We start from the raw sequence: 19,669 nt of genomic DNA on the forward strand, positions 1-19,669 counted from the left end.
GCAAGATCTTTCGGTGGAAAAGAAGCCAACAACCAACCCTATCTACGAAATCCGCTTAAACGGTAGGAGGGCCGATCTGCGTCTGTGGATGGTATCTAATATTTACCTGTACGGAAATAAAGAATTAAGGGGGAAAAAAAGAAAATAAATTCGTCTTCAAAAATATATTCCTGTATATCTATAGTTGTTATCTCTGACGCAATAAAAACAGTATCCTTGAATATTCAATTGTTCATGGTTATGTGAGTGTTGTGGATACAAGACAAGCATCAACAAATTCTTAGAAAGAGATTAATCGCTACTTACATCTACAGTATACCGCGAACAGTATTTTTCGGAATTCTATTCTTCGTATATTTCTGCAATCTTTTGCAGAATAAGCGGTCGATCGCCTAGCAGCCTTACAGCTCTTGGGGAATATCATTCATCACATCTTCAAGAGTGGGAAACTGTTAATTTCCTTTTCAATGCTCCCCTAAGAATAGGGATCATAAAATGTAAAATTTACACATGATTGCAAAAATTTTCTTCAACATCAGTTGAAGAGCTTTGGGTGATATTAGCATAGTGAGCTTTATTCAAATACATAGATAAAAGGTTGTTCTTGACAGGCATCTCAGCCACAAAACTGGGGAAGGCGGAGGGGCAATAACTGTGGTGGGTCAAGACATGTGGCTGGTGCGCGAACCACTGTGGCTGGTCATGAGCGGGCCGCTCATAGCATGCGTGACGTCGTTTCTTAGTGTCTCCCTCAAGTCAACAGCGTCATCACCTGCTTAGATCAAATCGAGCCAAGCCCTCAATTCTCTTGCCAGTCTCTTGACCATCTATTTCCTGCAGATTATAGCAAACACACACCATGTTCCCTGAGCTGCGTCTTTACAATGAGCTCCGGCGGTAATTTGTCTCCTTCCCTGTCCCAGCAACCAGTCGATCTGAATGACCCATCCCTGCTTCCCGACTATGAGACCGAGTTTATCACCACCGAAGAGCTGCGTCAATTTGAGGCTGCGCTGAATGCCCCAGCTGCTGAATCACTGATTGCAATTAATGATTGGCGTCCCATCCGTCAACGAGTGCGCAGACCATTTCGACGGCGTCAGAAAACCAAACCCCAGAGAACAACCGACGAAACAAGGGAAGGTGTCTTGTACGCCGTGTTGAAATATCCATTCTTGATCATTGTGTTTGGTTGGATCTTTGTCCTTGGTTTGACCTATGTCTTGACGCGACTCTACATATCCCTTTACGAGCAGTTGATCACATGGACTGGACGTCGGGAGAGACTACGACGGGCACTGCACGCCACGACTAATTATGAAGACTGGAACAGAGCAGCACACCTGCTAGATGACTACTTGGGTAATGAGAAATGGAAAGAAAAGGATGAATATGCCTATTATGATTATCCCACTGTGAGGAATGCGGTTACACAACTCAGACAGTTAAGGGAGGCCGTCGAGAAAGAGGCCCAAGATGAACAGGCAATCGCCACTCACAGCTCGTCTGCCACAGAAGATCTTTGTTCCCTCTTGGAAGCCTGCGTCAAAAACAATTTCGTTGGCGTCGAAAACCCACGGCTGTACAGTGAAGCCTACTCTGGAACTAAACGTCTTGTCCAAGAGTATATCGACGAAGCACATCGCTCACTGGAATCGGTTCTCGAAAGCAGAATCCTGACACGGGAAGACAAGTATCGGCATTTCAGGCATCTGGACACAAACTTTGGGCGGACTGCGCTTTGTCTTTCCGGCGGGGCCACCTTCGCATACTACCATTTCGGTGTGGTGAGGGCTCTTTTGGATAACGGTGTCCTCCCCGAGATTATCGCAGGGACATCTGGGGGTGCTTTGGTGGCAGCATTAGTTGCAACGCGAACTGATGAAGAGCTGAAACAACTTCTGGTCCCTGCGTTGGCGCATCGAATCAGAGCCTGCCATGAGGAATTTCCGGCCTGGGTAAAACGCTGGTGGCGGACAGGCGCTCGATTCGATACACTCGACTGGGCTCGTCAATGCAGCTGGTTCACAAGGGGGTCGATGACCTTTCGAGAAGCGTTTGAGCGTACCGGACGAATTTTGAATGTTTCCTGCGTGCCCTCGGATCCTTATTCTCCCACCATTCTAACCAACTACCTGACATCCCCAGACTGTGTGATTTGGAGTGCGGTCATCGCGTCCGCTGCCGTGCCGGGTATTCTAAACCCGGTCGTTCTTATGAAAAAGAACCGGGATGGCAGCCTATCGCCCTACTCATTTGGTCATAAATGGAAAGACGGCAGCCTTCGTACTGATATCCCTATCAAGTCCCTCAATTTACATTTCAATGTCAATTTCACCATCGTCTCACAAGTCAATCCACATGTCAATCTCTTCTTTTTCAGTTCTAGGGGGTCTGTTGGACGTCCGGTCACACACCGTAAGGGTCGAGGTTGGAGGGGTGGGTTTCTCGGCTCGGCAGTGGAGCAATATATCAAATTGGATCTCAACAAATGGCTTCGAGTGCTTCGTCACCTTGAATTGCTACCGCGCCCAATGGGACAGGATTGGAGCCAAATCTGGCTACAGCATTTTAGTGGCACAATAACAATCTGGCCCAAGTCAGTCATGTCGGATTTTTGGAATATACTCTCCGACCCTTCCCCAGAGAGACTTGCGCGTATGATTCAAATAGGGCAACAAAGTGCCTTTCCCAAAATCCAGTTCATACAGAACCGCATGAAGATTGAAAATCTCATCATGCAAGGCTTACTGCGTAACTCACCTAGTGGAGGTCGTGAGCCTTCGCCATTACTCTCCCGCCGCCATGATGTTCAGAACCACGAACCAGCTGATACGCTTCATTCAGAACCAGAGACTATCTCTCCATACCACCTCGACGTACCTAATCCATCTAAAACAGGATATTCTGTTGGATATAACCATCATCGACGTAACAGTGTTATGGAGGAAATGAGACGTCAATCTGCAGTCTTCTTCGACGATTCAGATGTCTATGGGGATGAAAGTGACGAGGGTTTCCCTGTGGTTGGAAATCGAGATGAAATGATAGATCATAAGGAAATATGAGATGATCATCTACTATTTTCTACGACGTTATGGATGCCCAATGATGACATGTAGATATAAAATTCCCATTCATCTTTATCTAAAATATCGCAAGATGCTATTCATGTATTTTCCAGAGGCAGAATATAAATGCCCTTAAAGTACAATCAAGTTATAGTAATAGCACGAAACCTCGGTTATATTACGAGGTATCTCTCGGTAATCTGCCTCGCACTAGTCGTATCCCCACTGGTTGCATAAATGTTTTGTAGGGCGACAGCGGCTTCAGACGAAAAGTCTTCGACATAGGCAGCCTGGCCGTCATTTTCAATGGATTCCCCGGGTTCACTCATTTTTTGTGCATGTATTTGGTCGCCGATCTCTAGGGCACGCTCATAACCAGCCACAGCCTGATGAAGCAAACCTAGTGAATGATATACACGAGCAAAGTTGACTTCCACTTCCTGCCGCTCCACGAGTAGCGATCCTTTTTTCTCCCGTGCTTTTCGATACAAAGACATAAATGAAAGACCCTGAAGTATCATGAAATGTCGGTTTTCGGCTTGTCGTTTCAATGAGTGATGAATATAGCACAGTCCAATGGACAGCAAAACACTCGGGTTATCCTTATCGATAGCATAGGCTCGGAGGTAGTAATTCAATGCTGGGTAAAAACTGTTCCCAGAGTATAAAATGTGCCCGTAAAGAACGAGCATAGCTACATCCAGTTCATCAGCGGTTATTAGCTCACCATTCTCGTTGCGCGATGTCAATGACGGCTTATCCTGGTAAGCTGTGTCTCGTGTTTGTGCTTGCGCGAGGCGCATCACACTGTCGGGGATTGTCAAGTCCATTGCTTTGACCTGACGGAGCATAAATTTCATATTAGGAGAGGCATGGAATAAAGATTTGCGTGGATCACCGCAAAGTCGACTAAGAATAGAGTATAATCGATAAGTATCTGTCACAAACTGATATTCTTTAGAGAACCATCGTGCCTCAGTAACTAAGGTCTCTTCGTCTTGCAGCCGTAGAGCACACGCTAGATCAAAAATTAGCAAGTGAATAGATGTTTAAATAAAAGCAGATATCCAACTGACTGAACCAACAGACATGAATTTGCCGTGTTTTCTCTTTAGAGTGATACCACACACTGGCATCCGCAGCAGCTGCCAAGGTATTATACACTTCATCACCATCACCTTGTCCGGAAATCATAAAAGCGTATTCCAGAAAGATGTCTAGCCACTCATCAAATGATATTCCAAAATAATCATTAGGAATCGTATCTTGAACTTGTTCGGCAGATACGTTGCCTAAGGATTCTTGAAGGCGCCCGGCTAGTTCCTGCACTTCATCCATAACTGTATCCTTCTTTTTACCACCTTGTGCATCTCTTGAATATCCCAGGAACGTCATATTTTTCTGCAGGGGATAAAAAACACGATTAGACCGGAACTCACGGAGCAGTACATCCGCAATATCAAGCCAGTCTTCCGTTGAATTGACATCACCTTGTCGCATTGCCGGCCGCAACTCGTTCATCTTCGAATATAGATACCGTACATGCCCAGGTCGGTCGGCATCTATCTCTGGGATTGCCTCACGCCGGGACAGAGCATTGGAGAGATTGGGAACAGCTTTGCGCGCAGAAGGGTCCTTAGTACCCTGGAATTCTTTGGCGAGCTGTGCAAGCCGACGATCCCTCCTGCGTGTTCGACGATAACCTCCAGCCTCACCTCGTCCTAACAAGACAGCCTGGTTGACGAAATAAAGAGCCTGCTCTTTCATGCCAAGTTCTTCATATAATTTGGCCAAATTCACCCTAGATTGCAAATTTGTGGAATCATTCTCAACAACAGTGAGATAGCAAGCCTCAGCTTCTTTAGTTCTCCCACTCGCAAAAGCGCAATCACCCATCGCTAAAAAGTAGCTGACATCGGCATATTCTTCCGTGTACTGCAAAGGTTCGTAGTATCGCAAGGCTTGTTCAAACAAACCTGCATCCTTAAGTGCATCTGCTGCCTCACGGAAGAGATCGCCATAGTCGTATAATTGAGAACCTTCAGATTTGTCATCAGGAGTCAGCCATTCGAAATGTGTCTAGAATATTCACGTCAGTCGGTCTATATCTCTCGGCAGGTGGATAAGTTACCAAAGCCTCGTTGTAGTAGCGCTCTCCAAGCTTTAAACGATATATCCCTAGTTTTATACGTAATTCCATTGGAAGGCCTAGGCCGTAAGACTGTATTGGAAATACCCCTGGTATGAAACCGTTTGTTTTTATGCGACGAGGTGAGTCAGCAGCGTCCCACTCTCGGTCATCGTCTTCGCTATCCCAAATTTTATCATCTTTTCGACCAACGAGCCACCGAGAGACGGATTTTAAGAGTTGCAGCCCTGACTCATATTGCCCTATATAAGCGTATAACTCAACGCAGATGTTCACATCTGACCATGAGAACTCTAAACTTTCGTCTGTTTCATGAGACATGTAGTATTCGATACTGTTGGTGTAGTATCGAATCGCTTTCTGGACTTCTTGCATATCGATATACGTTTCAGCTAAATGCCGAAGGGCTCGAATGTTATGAGGAATTTCCTTGAGAATACGTTCATACTCCGTAGCCGCTCTGCCATTCGAACCGAGTTCCCGGTAGGCAGCTGCCCGTTGGAATCGAGCATTATAACTTTTTGGGTCGATTTCAATGATGCGGCTGAAGCAGTAGACCATGTCGTTCAAGGCCTTTTGCCGATCCTCCCCGGATCTCTCTTGGATCAGCTTCGACACCTTGTACCACACCGTCGGGTCCCGTGGTTTAGTATGGGCACCGCTAAAGAGGGCTGATATTGCTTTATCGTCCTCCCCTCGAGCTAGAAAGATTTCCGAGAGTAATGAGTGGGCTGCAAACATTTCAGGGTTCACGAGGATAGCTCGTTGAACCAATTCAATAGCTCGATCGTAGTCACCATCAATGAACGCCTCGGTGGCTTGAGAATGAAGCATCTTGAATTCTGGGCTGGGCTCCAGCGGCCTGCGAGGACCTCTCTTGATCCCTTTGCCTCCTCTGGCACCATAACGACCAGAGAATGGCCCGCGGCCCCTACGTGGACGCTTCCGCGGTGGAGATGAAGATGCCTGCATGCTGTCTGAATCAGGTTCCAAATCATCCTCTTCATCCTGTCCTTGCTCCGATTCGGCAGAAGCGGCCTCGTAATCAGCATCTTCATCGTCGTTATCATCATAACCATAACTAATTAAAATCAGTATCTTATTAAATAAGGAAATCATAGCGCTGGGCCAAACTGACTCCATTTCATCGTCCCAGATCTCATCTTCCGCAGATGAGGACTCATTCGCGTCGAATTGGTTCTGGAGTATGTTTTGTTGGCCAGTTGGGAAGTTTTGCGTGGAAGAACTGGTCGGATCTTGACTCCGTTGCACAAAAGCATCGTCATAAAGACGAGGGTCGATAGCTGGGTGTATTGGAGGCTGGTTCTGACCAGCCTTTGCTGGCCATGCATATTGCACACCATCCATTGTCTGAGAATGCTTGTTTCCGTGGCCCGGGAACTTATGGCGAACTGTTATTCTCAAAATACATATATATGTGTCGTAGTGACTTGTAATCTGGTGAGCACAATGAAGCGCTCATCAATCAGTCATATACAGATCGTGTGGATTAAAGAACCCTAGAAGAATCGAAGCGCAAGTGGCTCGGGCTTGATCTCGGCAGCCAATCAGAGTCACTCATGGTCTGCAGGAGGGATAGACAGACAATAAGCATGGAACTATACACAGTGAAAAACAATTTTTATGGTTTCAGGATTTGGGTAGGTGCAGAGGGCGATCTTTCCGCGAAATGAGAGAGCTGCGAGAGAGCTCCAGATGTAGGCAAGGCAAAGCACGCAAGAAAGAATAACGCGGTCTTACCAGCGGGCTTAGCGAGTGCTGCGTGTAGCTTTCAGAGCATTTATTACCGATCAGTTGTCACCGTATAACGAGCTCTCACCACGATCATCTCCGACTGTGTGGCAGAGCAAGTCTGTGGCTGATGGGCTGACGAGGACGATGAAGTGAGCAGGGTGTGTAAAGCAGGCTAAGCCGCTTGCTCCTAGCTGCTGCCAACGAACTTGGCAGCGACGTTCCAGGCCCCGTGATTGCCCTTTGCTGCCTGAATTAGCTGGCTCTCCGGGCATCGCTTCCCCAACCCAATCAGCCAGTCTCTTATGTGACTGGACAGGCCAAAAATAATAAGAATCCTCAAAAATAAACCCAGACCAAAACCCCAAAACCACAGCCGAGCCTTGAGGTCTTGATTCCCCCATTCGCCGCCCGCCCCTGATAGCCTTCTTCTCTTTCTTCCTCGTCCTCCTCCTTCCATCCCGCTTCTTCATATCTGTCTGTACTTCCTGCCTCTCTTCCTTTTCTTCCCTGTTGGCTTTGTCCGTTCTTTTCCTTCTTTTTGAGCCTCTTCTTCGCCTTCGCCCTTCCGCCGAGGACTGCCGCCCTGGTGTGTTTGACACACGCTGCCAGCCCCGGGTGCCTCTCGTTGCTCCCCCGATCGCCATCCCGAGCTTTCCTAGCCGACCCACGTTGACGCTTCTGATCGACTGGAAACTCCCCCCAATATACCCTCGTGCTGTCAAATAATCCTGTGCAGCCACTGGACTGGTCTGTACTTTAATTCTAGCTGTGCTCGGGGATAGACTTCTTTGGGCTTCATGAGATCCGCTCCAACAACTGCCCAACGAAAGAAAAGTTTGAAACAGCCAGCTCACCAACACGCGACTGGCCGTTGGGGGGATTCTCGACAATCATCTTTCCAATATTATTCCCATCAAAAAAAGAACTCGCAGAGTCTCCAGGAGCTTTACATTTTAATATTCTATCTACTTTTTTTGCTCTAGGTTCTCCACTGCGTCTGCTTCCAGATCCCTCCCACGAGATGGCAAGCCACATTATCGGAAACAGGAATAGCACCCCAGAGGCGTCCAAATCGACATTGCGTCCACCCTCTTCAGCTCGAAACTTGGGAGGCTCTCACCAGCTGCGAGCTTCTGCCGACATGTCCGGATTTCCAAGCCCTCTCTCTGCCCGAAACATCCGTCCGTCGTCGGAAGTTTTTTTCAACCAGCCATCTCATGGTCAAGGCAATATGGATGATGCTCTGGATCAGGCAGCCCAACAATGGATAGCTGATATTGATCAGTATGAGACAACATTGGAAGAAATGGCTGCTGCTACTCTTGACCAGGACTTCAAAGATGAGCTCAGCGCCATCGAGCAATGGTTCCGCGTTCTGAGCGAGGCTGAACGGACCGCGGCCTTGTATGCCCTTCTTCAGCAGACTACCCAGGTGCAAATTCGTTTTTTTATCCAAGTATTGCAACAGATGGCAAAGAGTCATCCCATGTCCGGGGTTCTGTCTCCGGCAAACTTTGGAGAAAAGGGTGAGTGATCAACGAAAACCGTGGTCACAGGTTTTGATTCTAATAGTGTTAGATCCAATGTCTAACCGTTTGAGCGATGCGATGTCCAAATTAACAACTGTCGATGGTTCACGCAACTCCATCGGACGTCCTCCTCCATCTCCAGGTGCCAAAAGAAATTCAGGTCTTGATTCGTCTACAATAAACGCCATGTTTCCAGATGCCGCTGCTGCTATAGCTAAGAAAAAGGCTGAGTTCACTCAGCAGACTGGCAACGCTCCTACTTCGAACCGAAACAGCGCTATATTCGGAGGGGATCGTTCATCTCTCGTCGCCCCAACTATATCCGCTCCCGATGCAAAAAACTCATTAAGCCAGCCACCATCTTCTCCGTGGGCACAACGGGCTCCAGAAACGCAGCCGCCCATTGCTCGCCCTAAGTCGTCTTCCGGACAACCTCAACAGCCGATGGGCCAATTTAGCCAGCCTTCCGCTCTTCGTTCTCCACGTCCCGGCAACGTACAACACACAACAATCACCGCTCCAGATGTTTCTCACCATGATGCGCCGCTCTTGTCTCCTTACAATATCGGTAACTCTAGTTGGGCCTCAATGACCAACACACCCATGGCGCCAACCTTCAATACACAGCAAACTGGAGGATCTCAAGCCGATATGGTAGCCAATGCTACGGCGATGAAGCTAGCTGCTTTATCTACAGTGAACAATCGTATTGCATTAGATGATGCTCGCAAGTATCGCCGTTCTCGTTCCAATGACGGACAAGGAAAGAACTCAAATGCCGGGCATTTGTCTCCTGGTTTAGGCCCTAGTATTCCAGGCGCCAATTTAGTTATGGTAAACGACGCTGGTCAGGTTCTGAATGCCCAGCAAATCGCTGCACTCCAGGCTCAACAGCAGGCTGCTCTGTCCGCTGGTCGTTCGCGCCCAAATTCCCCTGGGATCGCCCTACAAGGGCCCCTTGGCCAAGTTGGATTCACGTCACCTCAGAACAACGGGTTTCTGGCAGCGTATGACCCCAACAATGCCCTTTTGGGCAACGGCTTGAATACGCTCGGTCTCGGGCAATTTGGTTTGGGATCTCATGAAGGCTATCTCTCGGATCATTCTGAGGTACAGCGAGGACGCTCGCCTCGTGGGCGACGCGGTAGCTCTAAGCCACCAGAGGACCCAACCGATCCAGGGCTACTCAAGGACATTCCTTCTTGGCTACGATCCCTACGTTTGCATAAATACACAGACAATCTTAAAGATTTGAAGTGGACTGAGCTGGTTGAATTAGATGACAAAGGACTAGAAGAACGTGGAGTTAATGCCCTTGGTGCGCGAAACAAGATGCTGAAGGTGAGATACATGCATTCCTAACTTTGTCGTTGCTACTAACGGCGTTGTTATTAGGTGTTTGAACAGGTCAAGGAGGCCAAGGCTGAGGGCAAGCTTGAGGGTGCTCTGTGAGCTTATATCTGTCGTTCTTACTCTCTGCCATTTGAAATGAATAGGCGGGCTCTTGATGGCTACGGCAAGCCATGGGAAGTAGTGTGATAATGCTTGGAAACGAATAATTTCACATTTTTGGAAATTGAAACCGACACGATATTCCCGTTATACTTATTCGTTTTTCATGAACCAGAAACATTGACATGTATCTATTTTGAATTGCCTGTATTTGGACACTACGCTTATGTGATATGAGACGAACCCGGCATGAAGTGCGGCAATGTTTCGATTTTCTTCATCGTGGTTTTGGGAGATGCTGGAGGTACATGCTGTGATGACCATATTTGACGGACCGCAATAGGCACCGCATCCTATGTAATGTCGTTGTTGCCAAATGTAAATTTCTTCATTTTGGCTGGAGATTTGAAGTATTGGGACGTATATTTGTGAGAAAATTTTGGATGAATTATGTTTGGAATGCTTTAAGATATTTTTACATATATTATGTACGTTTAGGTGTCGGAACTACCAAATTATGTTTATTAATAAGGAACTCTCTTATAGTCTAATAAATAAGATAGAATCCTCTATATTATTCATCAAAGAGCACACAATCAAAATATAGTAATAACTAATACGATCCAAGGTATATATATTAGTGTCAGTCTTCCCTACTCTTGCAGAATACCGAAGTTATCATCCAGCATCAGAATTACGGCGGCAGCTTCGACACGTAGGGCACATATCCAACCGATCTGGAACTCGTTTCGGGATGGACGATTTTCCATGATTTAGAATCGTAACATCACATGGGTGTCTTAGGTGTCTGTAGCAAGAACACAGTTCGACAATAAAATATTCATTTAGAACCGGCGCATTGCGATATGAATATAATATGAGTGTTGACGAGGCTGAATAATTGAGAAATGGCAAAGCTGACCTGACAGGCGTCAAGAGAGGTTCCATGATTGGAGGAAAGTTGCAGATGCACGCCATAGTTTCCCGGTCTTGACCAATCAGTCGATAACAGTACAGGCGTGAAAGTGATCCGGGGAAAGTATTCGAAAACGACTAATATATTGGCGGTTCTTTGCTAACCTATGAGAGGGTAGTTAGCAAGAAAGTTATCACAAGAACCGCATAACAGTGAGGCACCGCTGCCAGTGTGTAATACTTGTATAGTTCTTCTATTTCTCTCACTGGGAAGCTTCGGACGTTGCTTGGTAGTCTGGAGGACTCTTTTGCTCGCGAGCAGTCCGTACAAGAGTTCGTACCAGTCAGATATAGATCTAGACTCATCAAGCCAAGCGGAACATGCACCTTGTAAATGCGAGAAACGTGCCGTATCATACTAATTCCTGGTACTAAAACTGGCCATGGTAGTTTTGAGGGGAGTTGTAGCACATCACAGTTGAAGGTAGAGGGTCGCGGGTCGCATGGTAGTGGGCTGCGGAAGGAGGTGGGCGCTGGGTTGGGCAAAGGAATAATGAAGGCAAAACAAACCCTGCGAGCAGCAATACCACAAGTAGGCCCTCAATCAAGAGAGGTATATAATACGAACCGGAGGTGAAGACCGTCACTCGTACAATCACCTTCAAGCGGTGCTCTACATCGCCGTTGCTCGTTCAGCACTCTACACTATGGCTACTTCACAGAGATAAGGCCAGTTTATTTATTTCTATAGTGGGAGAGGAATGCGATAACTACAGGCATTTCTTGATGAACGAGCTAGCTAGCTACTTACCCGACAGTACGACAAAGTATGTGATCCTTCTTCTCCAATCCACCGGTCAAGCCGACGAGTTGATGAAAATAAGACGACATGATTGTCGGTATTGTATCAAGAGGGGTTTCAAAAATTCCCATCCTCCTCGCGAGGAAGATGAAGTAGATCAGAGAAAAGAGGAACCCCGGTATACCGTTGGACCTCTAATCAGCTCGGACACTGCGCTGGAGGAAGAAAGGAAAAAGAGAAAATGAAAGGAAGAGAAAACTTGCGCGCTTTATAGTCCACCTTCCGGTATCATTCCCTCTTGCCCAAGATGTCGTTCCATCCTACTCTGGATGCTCATGTCGTTCCTTCCTGTTCTGGATAATAAGAATCATATTACGGCATTAGGACAAGAATGGTATCAAACTGGTATATAATTGGATGTAATGAGTATCTTTCAGCCTGCAGGCTTTTGGCCAAGTGGAAATCAAACCGAGAGATCAGCTCCTCACTGCACTGTTCAGTTTTTATCCCGTGAGTCGAGTGTCTTTTCGAACACGAGCGGGGGGGCTTTTTTTTAAACCACTTGACTTTCAACTTGGCGGTGACCACCAGAACATTTCCCCTTCTTGCCCTACATTTTCATCATTTCGCAACTGTAAGGATTCTTTGTAAAGAGTACAGTACTCCGCACATAGCGGCGGAGGAGCTTGGCTTTTTGGATCGAGCAAGGGAGACATGAGCTTTCATTCAAGCTAGCGATAAGTCAGTGTTCGGATGTAGAGACAGGAGTTATATGAAAAACCATTCCTCTGTATCTACCCTCAGCACGAATGCTTGTTTATTACGTATATTTTTTAGGGCCCATATCCATATGGCAGGCATATGGCGTACATATTATTGCAAATTCCATGTACACGCTTGCGATTTTCTAGCTCTAGTTCGAGCTTGGGCGACGTGATTGGCGGTATTGATCTTGGCACTTCCATCCGCGTACCCACACGAAGCTCTTTAACAAGACCTTTGCCGACCACCATCCGACAGATGACTTACTAGCATTGCGGCTGAGCAATAGTTAACACGGTCAGGAGTTCTCTAGGAAGAATAGAGAGGAGTTCAAGAAAGAGAGAGATAGAGAGAAATCCTGCAGAATGCCACCAACGCAACAGGAGCTTTCGCTTCTCATCCACCCTCTTGTTCCCGAGTCTGTTCAACACAACAACCGCGTAAGCCTCCTGTCTTATTATCATAATCCTCATGTGCGGTGATCATACTAATGAAGATTCTAATACAGGTCCTATCACAGCTCCGCTCACTCACAGCTTTTTTGCTAGGCATCACTGCCGGCATTCTCGGCTTGCAATCAGCATCGGGCTTCACATTTTATTTTGTTGGTACAATATTCGTTTCCGGACTCGTTCAGATACTGTTAATTGGGACAAACTCTCCCTCCGGTGGGGCTGAAGACAATATCGGAGCGTACTTTCCGGGTGCCAGCGGTGGTGAGGTAGAGGGCATTGACGGCACTGGTAAAATCCACGCTGGATCTAGTGGGGGGAAGAGGGCAATTAATCGAAAGGGTGCTTGGAGGGATATTTGGCTTGGTGGGGGGGTTATGGGAGAGGCCTTGAGTGGGTTTATACTGGGATGGGCTGGTGTGGGAGGCGTGTTGAGGTAGATGTGTGACGTGAATTGAATGTGGTGAATAACTGGCAGTTTCGAGTATTTCTAAGTTGATGTTACTGGTTGACAGAGATAAATAAAAGTTACATGGGATATCTACCAATCTCTACGGCAGGACTAAGAGAAGAGGGCAGCAGGTAGGACGATTCCGAAACGGATATCGATTAACGTAAAAGACTCTGCATTCCAGACACTCTGATAGCATTTATATTGAAATTCAAATATCAAGTTTCCTCATATGCTAGAAGTATATACAAATGTAGTTGGGTATAAAATTCAAGGCATGGTGAAGCCCAAATTCAAAGGAAACGACGAAGATCCATACACAATAAAATTGTTAATTCGACTATACCTGTCGTAATTCTACATCACCTCTCTCCGATTGACCTCGTTGCAGTTTCTCTTGCTGTGTCAACGGCCTAGAGACGTGTTTATATGAGTTGATATTCCCCTTGGATTGGAATATCAGCATAAAACGGTTACCGTTGGAATAAAAGGGGACGGAAACTTGCCTTGAACAAAGCGTACAAGTATGGCACGTAAACAACCTCACTCGTCTTTGCGTCAGCTTTTCCCGCTTCCTCACCATCATTCTTTTTAGGCTTAATCCAAACATTCCCTAGGAAAAATCCCGTCACAAGACTGATTCCCAAAATCGGCATAATGGCAATGAAAGCCCACATGATGGCATCTTTTCCGGCATCACGGATGACCTGCTGGACGCTCTGCGGAAGAGAGTTTATACTGTCAAGGCTGTTCGTGTTGTGAGCGTCGAAGGCTCCACTGCTTCCAGATGTCGTCGCACTAGATAGTGCAAAGCTATTTGACCATTTATTGTTGAACACCGCACCCATTATAGTCAAGCCAATGGTACCTCCAAATGGTAGCGCGAATCGCATCAAGGACATTGCTGGTGCGATTTTTTCGGGCCATACGCCTGCAATATGGAGACTGGCAGGCATGAAGCGAGATCCTGTGCCGGCGCCAGCGAGGACCATCATGCCGTTTACAATGCCGGTGTTGCGCGTGGAGATTCCCCAGGCAATAAGCGCCAGGCCGATTGTTTCTTCGATGGTTCCAAGTGTTAATGGCCAGAAGGTTTGAGCGGGCGATACATTGCACATGAACATTGCCATGTATACACCCACTAACGTATTGGTCAGCGTTGTTTGTTTTTCTAGGCTCGCAAGATTGTATGATATTTACCTCCTAAACCCGGAATGTAATATAACAGTTCTACACCCGCTCTGGATGAAGGATAAGCTTCAACCAGTGTAAAGTACACTCCAATATAGTAAAAGACGGCGTACATTGCTGGGACTATTGTCAGCAAGACGTTGGGGAGAATGAAGAGTAACATATGAGAAATATTAGGCCAACTCACCAGCACCACCAGAAAAATCAAGGATAGCAATAAGCAGTGTATCCAGTCTAGTAAATAGACTGTATGGGATCATAGGAACTTGCTTGGGGAAAAACCTAGCCAATATTCGACCTGGCTCGAGAAAATACTCGTACACAAAGAAGAGTACAAAACACACTGCACCAATAATAACGGGAGCGAGAACTTGTGCTGACAACCAGGGATATGTAGATCCACCCCATGCTGTACCTAAAATCATAAGTCCCACACCGAAAATAAACAGAATGGTTCCACCAATATCTAGAGTGGCCAGTCCTGATAGAATCGAGGACCATTTTCTATTTCCTCTATTGAAATGGGTCCCCTCGAGGAGTTCCTTTGAGAGGAGAAAGTAGATGGCGATATGTGACAGTAAAGATATCTTTTTCAAAAAAAGAGTCAGCCCACTACGCTTATAACCTTGAGTACCAAAAAGGAACTCACCGGTATGGAAATCACAAAAACATATCTCCAATTTGCCTACTTATGTGAGTGTAGAATTTGCATTGTTTTTTGTATCATCTTACCTTTGTTAAATACCTATAATCATCGTTAGCAACCAATACTGGGAATCGCAAGGTTCAATAAATTGAAATCATACCCTCCAATGACTGGTCCAACGGAATAGCCGATACTGGATACTAGAGTGAAGATGGTGTTGTTCTTTGCATTTTCTTCAAGACTGACTTTATCCGCCAGTACGATCATAATAATGTTCATAATTCCTGCAGCGCTCGTACCCTGAAGCGCACGTCCAAGAAGAAGCATGCCCCATGTCTGTGCAGCTGCAGCCAGTGTGCTTCCAACAAGCATGAACCCCATTGATATTTGCAAGACAGCATGACGACCGTAGACGTCGGCCAATTGGCCAAATGTTGGTATAAAAGCTGTTGAAGTTAGGGTATATGCCGTGACAATCCAATTCAACTGATCAAATTTATCTAGGCAAACGATCGTCAATATTTCTGTTTGAAAGAAGAAGCAGAAAAGTGTCGCTCACTGAAATGGGACGCAATATATGACACTGATGATGCAACAATGGTCAAGTCCAGGGATGCAAGTGTATACGGCAGCAACAGACCGCCTATGAGTTTCCATCTGTAGACTCTCGCATCGTGCTTTTCTTGCTTGCAAGTAGGGCAGCCATCATCCTTGGTAACAGTCTCTTTGACGGGTGCCGAAGGGTCTGGGGACGGAGATGCTGATGCTAATGGTTGGTGAGAACAGGCCTTTTTAGGCGGGTTTTGGGCTTCTGGTGCAGCGAGGGGCTTGTATTTCTTGTCATATTGTTTTTTGATGAGTCTGAACATAGTATCAGGTGGTGTAGGGAACTGAAAGAGAGTGAGAAAGGATGTGAATTGCGTTTCTCCCTTTCATTTCAGGTGAGAGATCCAAATGCATACTTATACATCTGTTCAGAACATGTCAGCCTGGACGAAACAAAATCATAACTAACTTGACTTCCAAATCCATCCGAGAAAAGCTCGAAACCTGAGTCTATTCGTATCGACCGCAGCAGATTAGGGTTGTTGTCTCGCCTACCATTGGCGGAAGGCGCTGCGGGTCCGTGGGTCCTCTCAAAATGCTACCGGATTTAGCTTAGCGGAGGTGTTCCCAGGCTTAATCGAAAATAGACAGCTCTGCGAAAGGGCCATGATTGGGCAACCTCTGTGGTGGGTTTCGTATTGATCCGATTTATTTGAGGCTGAGCGACGCTGCGCAAGTCAATTCATCGACTTCGTGGTTCTTTACTGGTCCCATCTACGTCATTACGAGCTTACCAAGGGGCTGCAGTAGAGGCCTGGCCAAGGAACATATTGATGGTCGTAAACAGTCTAATACTTCTTATTCATCGGGATAGTTGTTGTGGTTCCTCGTCAGTTTATTTATTAAGACGATTTTCTAAAGCAATTAAAACAACAGCTATCCGAAATAGATCAATGCATGCGGACGATCCGTCCGCGGGTATGCCTGATAACCAAAAATCCACTAATCAACAAAGGATTCTATGTAGATAAATAATAGAAGAAATATCCCAAACCACAGAGAAATATGCATAGCCCTAATTAGATTAATCATGCATCAAAGCCTTTGTGATGAGCATCCACATGTTTAGCGTTTGCCACAGCACTTTGCAATGCACTCGTAATATCGACGTGGAAAAGAGGTCGGTTGATTCCAGAAACAAGTGCAATTTTGCGTTGGTGCTCATACGCTGTGCTGATCCTGAGCTGAGACTGGAAATCTTCACCGTCGTGGCTGCTCTCTTCGACGCCATGATGTTCTCGTTCAGTCGTATGGGTTGGCTTACCATGCTCGATATCATGGGCTTTCAACTTGTCAAGGCGCTCGCGCTCGGCTGCCTCTGCGGCCGAGCTCTTGCCGCCCAATTCAGCAACACTGAAGATAGGTTTCCACCGTGTGGGACCAGTTTCAGATCCGATAGTTGGATAACCGAAGCCTGCAGATGCAAGAGCTCGCTTGGTCCATCGATTGGTAATATTGGCAAAATGCCACTGGACTGGCTGGGGTGAGGCATACACATCCAGCTGATTACGGACATCGATCAAGTTTTGGACGGATGTGACATCGACATTGTTAACTGAGGAGAAGTCCAAGACTATAGCACGAAGACAGGGCAGATGGGTGCGGTCTTCATCGGGTTGTCCCCGACGAGGGCCTGGATTGTTCCATGGACGGTCACCCAGGGTAGGGTACGTCTTCAGGTTAGTGCGGCGAGTCTCCTTGAAAATGGTGGACAGGAGGTAGTCGGTTTCGTGATTGGCATTAGGGTAGACGAAGCCCTCGGAGAAGCGATAAATAAAAACTCCAGGGTAAGGATGCTCGACCGAAATTTGCGGGTTGGAGCCATCATCATGGCTGACGGGTAGGTAAACATTGCGGAATGTGTTGTCTGGGTCATCACTGCCAGCTACCTGCTGTTGGGTGGGTGGCGGTCCCATTGTTCCATACTTGCCATCATTGTCCAGCAGGTGGTCGCCAACCACGGAATGCACCCGAACCTTGCCCAGAAACTCACCGCGTGCTTTGACGATACGCCAAAGGAGCAAGGCTGCAGAAACGCAGATTGTCGTGTAAACACCATTTTCAATAGAAGAAAAGATAGTAACCAATACACCAGCAAAGAAAATGATGACCTCCAAAGGCGAGACAAGCCAGAACTGGTAGACGGTGTTGGGTGGGGTGATCAAGTCACCAACGGCGTGGATAATGACGCCAGCGAGAGAAGCACTCGGGATATAAAAGAAGACAGCGGGGAGAGCGTAGATTGCAAGTAAGACAACCACAGCGGTGATCAGACCAGCAAGAGGCGTCCGCACACCAGCCTTCGATTTAATAGCAGTTCGAGAGAAAGAGCCTGTAGCGGGATAGGCACCAACGAACGGGCCGAGCAGATTGGTGACACCAATCGCCACCATTTCTTGTGACGGATCAATCACATAGTTATTCACGCGACCAAAAGATTTTGAGATAGCAATATGTTCAATCAACAAGACAATGACCGCAGATGGCAGATCAGTCGCAAAGGAAGAGATAACCGAGGTGGTGACCTTGGGGACACCGGCATGTTTGAAACCTTGCTCGTTTAGCTAAATTCATGTTGAGACGGAACGATGTATTTCTTACCTCGAGGCACTGGGCCGAGCAGAGTGAAGGCGGGGTTGTTGCGGCGGTGCAAATTGACCGCAGCACTGATCATGGTGTAGAACAGAATGACAAATACGGTGCGTAAAGTTGAAATGAAGAAGAACAATTTCGCTTTGTTTGGGTGCTTCTTCGCAGCATAGTTGCAGGAGGATCGAATAGCATATAGCATGAATAAGGCAGTCAGGCCCATAGCAGAATCCATTCCGGCAGTTGGAAGATATTTCAAAGTATTAATAATGACCATGTAGGTAGCATCTCTGGTACTAAATGAGGCGGTTTGTCCCAGCAAGGTTTTGACCTGACCAGCGGCAATATTGATGGCGGAGCCGGTCATGAAAGCCGAAATTGCAGTCAAGGGAATGAAATCCACAATGAATCCCCATCGAATCAGGCCAATAAAGCATACGATTGCGCCGGAGATAATCGCCAACGACTGTGCGATGAGGACTTTGTCAATATCGTGCGTTTTTTGGACCTCAATAATGATGTTTCCAGTCAAGGTGGACATAACTGCCACAGGCTATAGAAACAATGGGATATGGTCAGTACAAGTCTGATGGACTCCCAAGTATGGTTGGTTGGCTTACCCCAATAGTGATATCTTTTGATGTGGCAAAAAACCAATAGATCAAGACGCCCATGAATGAGGAATACAGCCCATACTCAACAGGAAGGTCGGCAAGCTTAGCGTAGGCCATACCCTGTGGAACAACAACGGCGCCGACGGTGATACCTATGAGGTCCGGTTAGAGGGAGAGAACTTAGCGAGCAAATCAGGAGAGCTTACCGGCAACGAGATCCCCGATGAGCCATTGGGTGTTGTAGCGGCCAATCCATCTAAGGAAGGGGAACAGATTATAAAAGTACAAGCCTATCGCGTGAACTGATGGAATGTACTGATAAATCCACTCGGCTGAAGTCGGCTCAGGTTCAATATAGGTATCGGCGGTGCCTGACGAAAACACGGATTCTCCGCGTGTTAGGGCATCTGAGGATCCGAGAGGGTCTCGATACTGCAGCTTGATACCCAGGCCTTTAGCCAGGGTATGGCCGACCTTGGTCGCCGTATCACCAGGCATCTTCTTTGGATAGTTATTCGGCTAGGCTTTCAGAAGAAGTAGGGCTCTGGTGAAAAGAATGGAGCTTCACAGAGGGGCTCTAAGCGTATATAAATACGGCTCTGCGAAAGGAAAACGCCGAAAGGCCTCGGGGCACAGCCAAGCTTGCTCACTTAGGACAGAGAACGAGAAAAGAGCGAATCACCTC

At 46.9% G+C, this 19,669-nt stretch overlaps 6 protein-coding genes across 6 annotated transcripts; 3 read left to right on the forward strand and 3 right to left on the reverse strand.

Moving 5' to 3' along the window:
* Nucleotides 1-884: 884 nt before the first annotated feature.
* Nucleotides 885-3,068, forward strand: BGW36DRAFT_291183 (patatin-like phospholipase domain-containing protein; the record flags this gene model as incomplete). Its single annotated transcript, XM_046210822.1, has 1 exon — nucleotides 885-3,068. One exon carries the CDS (start codon nucleotides 885-887, stop codon nucleotides 3,066-3,068), a length of 2,184 nt encoding a protein of 727 aa, XP_046074293.1.
* Nucleotides 3,069-3,156: 88 nt separating this feature from the next.
* Nucleotides 3,157-6,809, reverse strand: BGW36DRAFT_132126 (uncharacterized protein). The gene is made up of 4 exons (XM_046209370.1): nucleotides 6,359-6,809; nucleotides 5,203-6,301; nucleotides 4,148-5,150; nucleotides 3,157-4,089 (listed from the first exon to the last, which is right to left on the reverse strand). The coding sequence occupies exons 1-4, from the start codon at nucleotides 6,586-6,588 to the stop codon at nucleotides 3,245-3,247; spliced, it is 3,177 nt and encodes a 1,058-aa protein (XP_046074294.1). The 5' UTR covers nucleotides 6,589-6,809; the 3' UTR covers nucleotides 3,157-3,244.
* Nucleotides 6,810-7,808: 999 nt separating this feature from the next.
* On the forward strand, nucleotides 7,809-10,033 carry BGW36DRAFT_132081 (SAM domain protein). The gene is made up of 3 exons (XM_046209369.1): nucleotides 7,809-8,501; nucleotides 8,554-9,845; nucleotides 9,900-10,033. Exons 1-3 carry the CDS (start codon nucleotides 7,997-7,999, stop codon nucleotides 9,954-9,956), a joined length of 1,854 nt encoding a protein of 617 aa, XP_046074295.1. The 5' UTR covers nucleotides 7,809-7,996; the 3' UTR covers nucleotides 9,957-10,033.
* Nucleotides 10,034-12,800: 2,767 nt separating this feature from the next.
* On the forward strand, nucleotides 12,801-13,327 carry BGW36DRAFT_425406 (uncharacterized protein; the record flags this gene model as incomplete). The annotated part of the gene is made up of 2 exons (XM_046220105.1): nucleotides 12,801-12,875; nucleotides 12,944-13,327. 2 exons carry the CDS (start codon nucleotides 12,801-12,803, stop codon nucleotides 13,325-13,327), a joined length of 459 nt encoding a protein of 152 aa, XP_046074296.1.
* A 484-nt stretch (nucleotides 13,328-13,811) lies between these two features.
* BGW36DRAFT_425407 (putative MFS multidrug transporter) lies at nucleotides 13,812-16,044 on the reverse strand (the record flags this gene model as incomplete). Its single annotated transcript, XM_046220106.1, has 7 exons — nucleotides 13,812-14,479; nucleotides 14,539-14,646; nucleotides 14,717-15,116; nucleotides 15,179-15,214; nucleotides 15,262-15,274; nucleotides 15,336-15,675; nucleotides 15,735-16,044. 7 exons carry the CDS (start codon nucleotides 16,042-16,044, stop codon nucleotides 13,812-13,814), a joined length of 1,875 nt encoding a protein of 624 aa, XP_046074297.1.
* Nucleotides 16,045-16,809: 765 nt separating this feature from the next.
* Nucleotides 16,810-19,482, reverse strand: BGW36DRAFT_291627 (putative sulfate transporter; the record flags this gene model as incomplete). The annotated part of the gene is made up of 4 exons (XM_046210855.1): nucleotides 16,810-18,332; nucleotides 18,383-18,923; nucleotides 18,991-19,136; nucleotides 19,191-19,482. The coding sequence occupies 4 exons, from the start codon at nucleotides 19,480-19,482 to the stop codon at nucleotides 16,810-16,812; spliced, it is 2,502 nt and encodes an 833-aa protein (XP_046074298.1).
* Between the last annotated feature and the right edge of the window lie 187 nt (nucleotides 19,483-19,669).

The sequence above is a fragment of the Talaromyces proteolyticus genome, assembly GCF_021365285.1.
Source record: "Talaromyces proteolyticus strain PMI_201 chromosome Unknown BGW36scaffold_4, whole genome shotgun sequence".
Classification (NCBI taxonomy): Eukaryota; Fungi; Ascomycota; class Eurotiomycetes; order Eurotiales; family Trichocomaceae; genus Talaromyces; species Talaromyces proteolyticus.

Bases quoted from the DNA above. Each gene is read 5' to 3' on its own strand.
- BGW36DRAFT_132126 (XM_046209370.1), bottom strand. From the start codon at position 6,588: ATGGATGGTGTGCAATATGCATGGCCAGCAAAGGCTGGTCAGAACCAG. The intron at 5,151-5,202 runs GTAACTTATCCA...TGAATATTCTAG, and splicing joins GCTACTACAACGAGGCTTTG to ACACATTTCGAATGGCTGAC. The intron at 4,090-4,147 runs GTCAGTTGGATA...TTTTTGATCTAG, and splicing joins AATTCATGTCTGTTGGTTCA to CGTGTGCTCTACGGCTGCAA.
- BGW36DRAFT_132081 (XM_046209369.1), top strand. From the start codon at position 7,997: ATGGCAAGCCACATTATCGGAAACAGGAATAGCACCCCAGAGGCGTCC. The intron at 8,502-8,553 runs GTGAGTGATCAA...TAATAGTGTTAG, and splicing joins GGCAAACTTTGGAGAAAAGG to ATCCAATGTCTAACCGTTTG. The intron at 9,846-9,899 runs GTGAGATACATG...CGTTGTTATTAG, and splicing joins CGCGAAACAAGATGCTGAAG to GTGTTTGAACAGGTCAAGGA.